We start from the raw sequence: 1,447 nt of genomic DNA on the forward strand, positions 1-1,447 counted from the left end.
ACCAGGCATGCAATACCAATCAGATAACAACTGAAGCTAGACTCCATGTTACACTTACTAAAATGGGATTCCTAGGTTGATATAAACTACCTTTTTCTGGGGAGTATATACTACGAGTTGGACTACTGGTTTAGATCTTGAAGGTCTTTGTTTACCGGATCCAAGTTCTCTTGTGCTTTTCATGACCATCATGTTAAGTGCATTAAGTATAGTGGTATCCAGCGTATATTTGAAAAAAAACATTTGTATACAAGCTGTACGAATATCATGACATTCACTTTGGTAGTCGCCTTCTTAATGTTAGTCTGTACGGAATACTTAGGACTATCTCTTTATATTAATGATAATGCATTTGGTAATGGACTTTTCATCTTAACTGGTATACATTTTAGCCATGTTATTGTTGGCTATCCTTGTATTCTTCACTCAAAGTATCTATAGTTCTTTAGTTACTTACATGCCTACAAGCTCTATAATGCTAAGCAAATCTAAAGGTATGTTATGCAAGATCTTTACAGAACCATTCACTATTTTATATCTACACTTTGTAGAAACCATGTGGATATTAATCCACATTACATTCTATCTCTAAATCATATAACGGTCGTAAGGTACGCCGGGGATAACAGGTCAGATAATATTGGGAGTTCTAATCCTCGGATTGTATCAGCACCTCCATGTCGGCTCATTACTCCCTTGTTATTGAACAAGATTCAGTTAGGAACGCTAGTTCACCGTCAGATGTAATACGTGAGCTGGGTTAAGAACGTCTGGAGACAGTTTGTTCCCTATCTACCATATTATCTAATTGGTTTAATTTTCTTACAAACGGCTTTTGGTTTGATTGAATTATCGCACCCAGATAACTCCATACCAGTGAACCGGTTTGTAACTCCGCTTCATATCGTACCTGAATGGTACTTTTTAGCATATTATGCGGTGTTAAAAGTAATCCCATCCAAAACCGGTGGTTTGTTAGTATTTATGTCCTCTCTCATTAACTTAGCTCTTTTATCTGAAATTCGAGCTTTGAATACTCGAATGTTGATACGACAACATTTTATGACTCGAAATGTAGTCAGTGGATGGGTAATTATTTGGGTATACAGTATGATCTTCTTGATTATTATTGGTAGTGCTATTCCACAAGCGACTTATATCTTATATGGTAGATTAGCTACTATCGTATATCTTACTACCGGATTGGTTCTATGCTTATACTAAATCAATAGTTATAATGACTACAGCTTCCAAGCAAACATGATTACCGTGATATTGAAATCCAACACTTTTAGCTGTCTTAAGCAGTCCAGTGGGGTGGTGGTGTACTGCAATCATAAAGAACTTGGTTGTCTGTATCTCATAACCGGAGTCATCTTCAGTATTCTAGGAACTATAATGTCTTTGTTTATTCGATTTGAGTTATACAGTTCTGGATCGCGGATCA

General features: G+C 36.4%; 1 protein-coding gene across 1 annotated transcript; it reads left to right on the forward strand.

Annotated features, from left to right (window-relative positions):
• Window positions 1-190: 190 nt before the first annotated feature.
• Window positions 191-1,224, forward strand: BESB_015680 (cytochrome b; the record flags this gene model as incomplete). Its single annotated transcript, XM_029360283.1, has 2 exons — window positions 191-256; window positions 781-1,224. 2 exons carry the CDS (start codon window positions 191-193, stop codon window positions 1,222-1,224), a joined length of 510 nt encoding a protein of 169 aa, XP_029214768.1.
• Between the last annotated feature and the right edge of the window lie 223 nt (window positions 1,225-1,447).

Source organism: Besnoitia besnoiti (genome assembly GCF_002563875.1).
Source record: "Besnoitia besnoiti strain Bb-Ger1 chromosome Unknown contig00109, whole genome shotgun sequence".
NCBI lineage: Eukaryota > Apicomplexa > Conoidasida > Eucoccidiorida > Sarcocystidae > Besnoitia > Besnoitia besnoiti.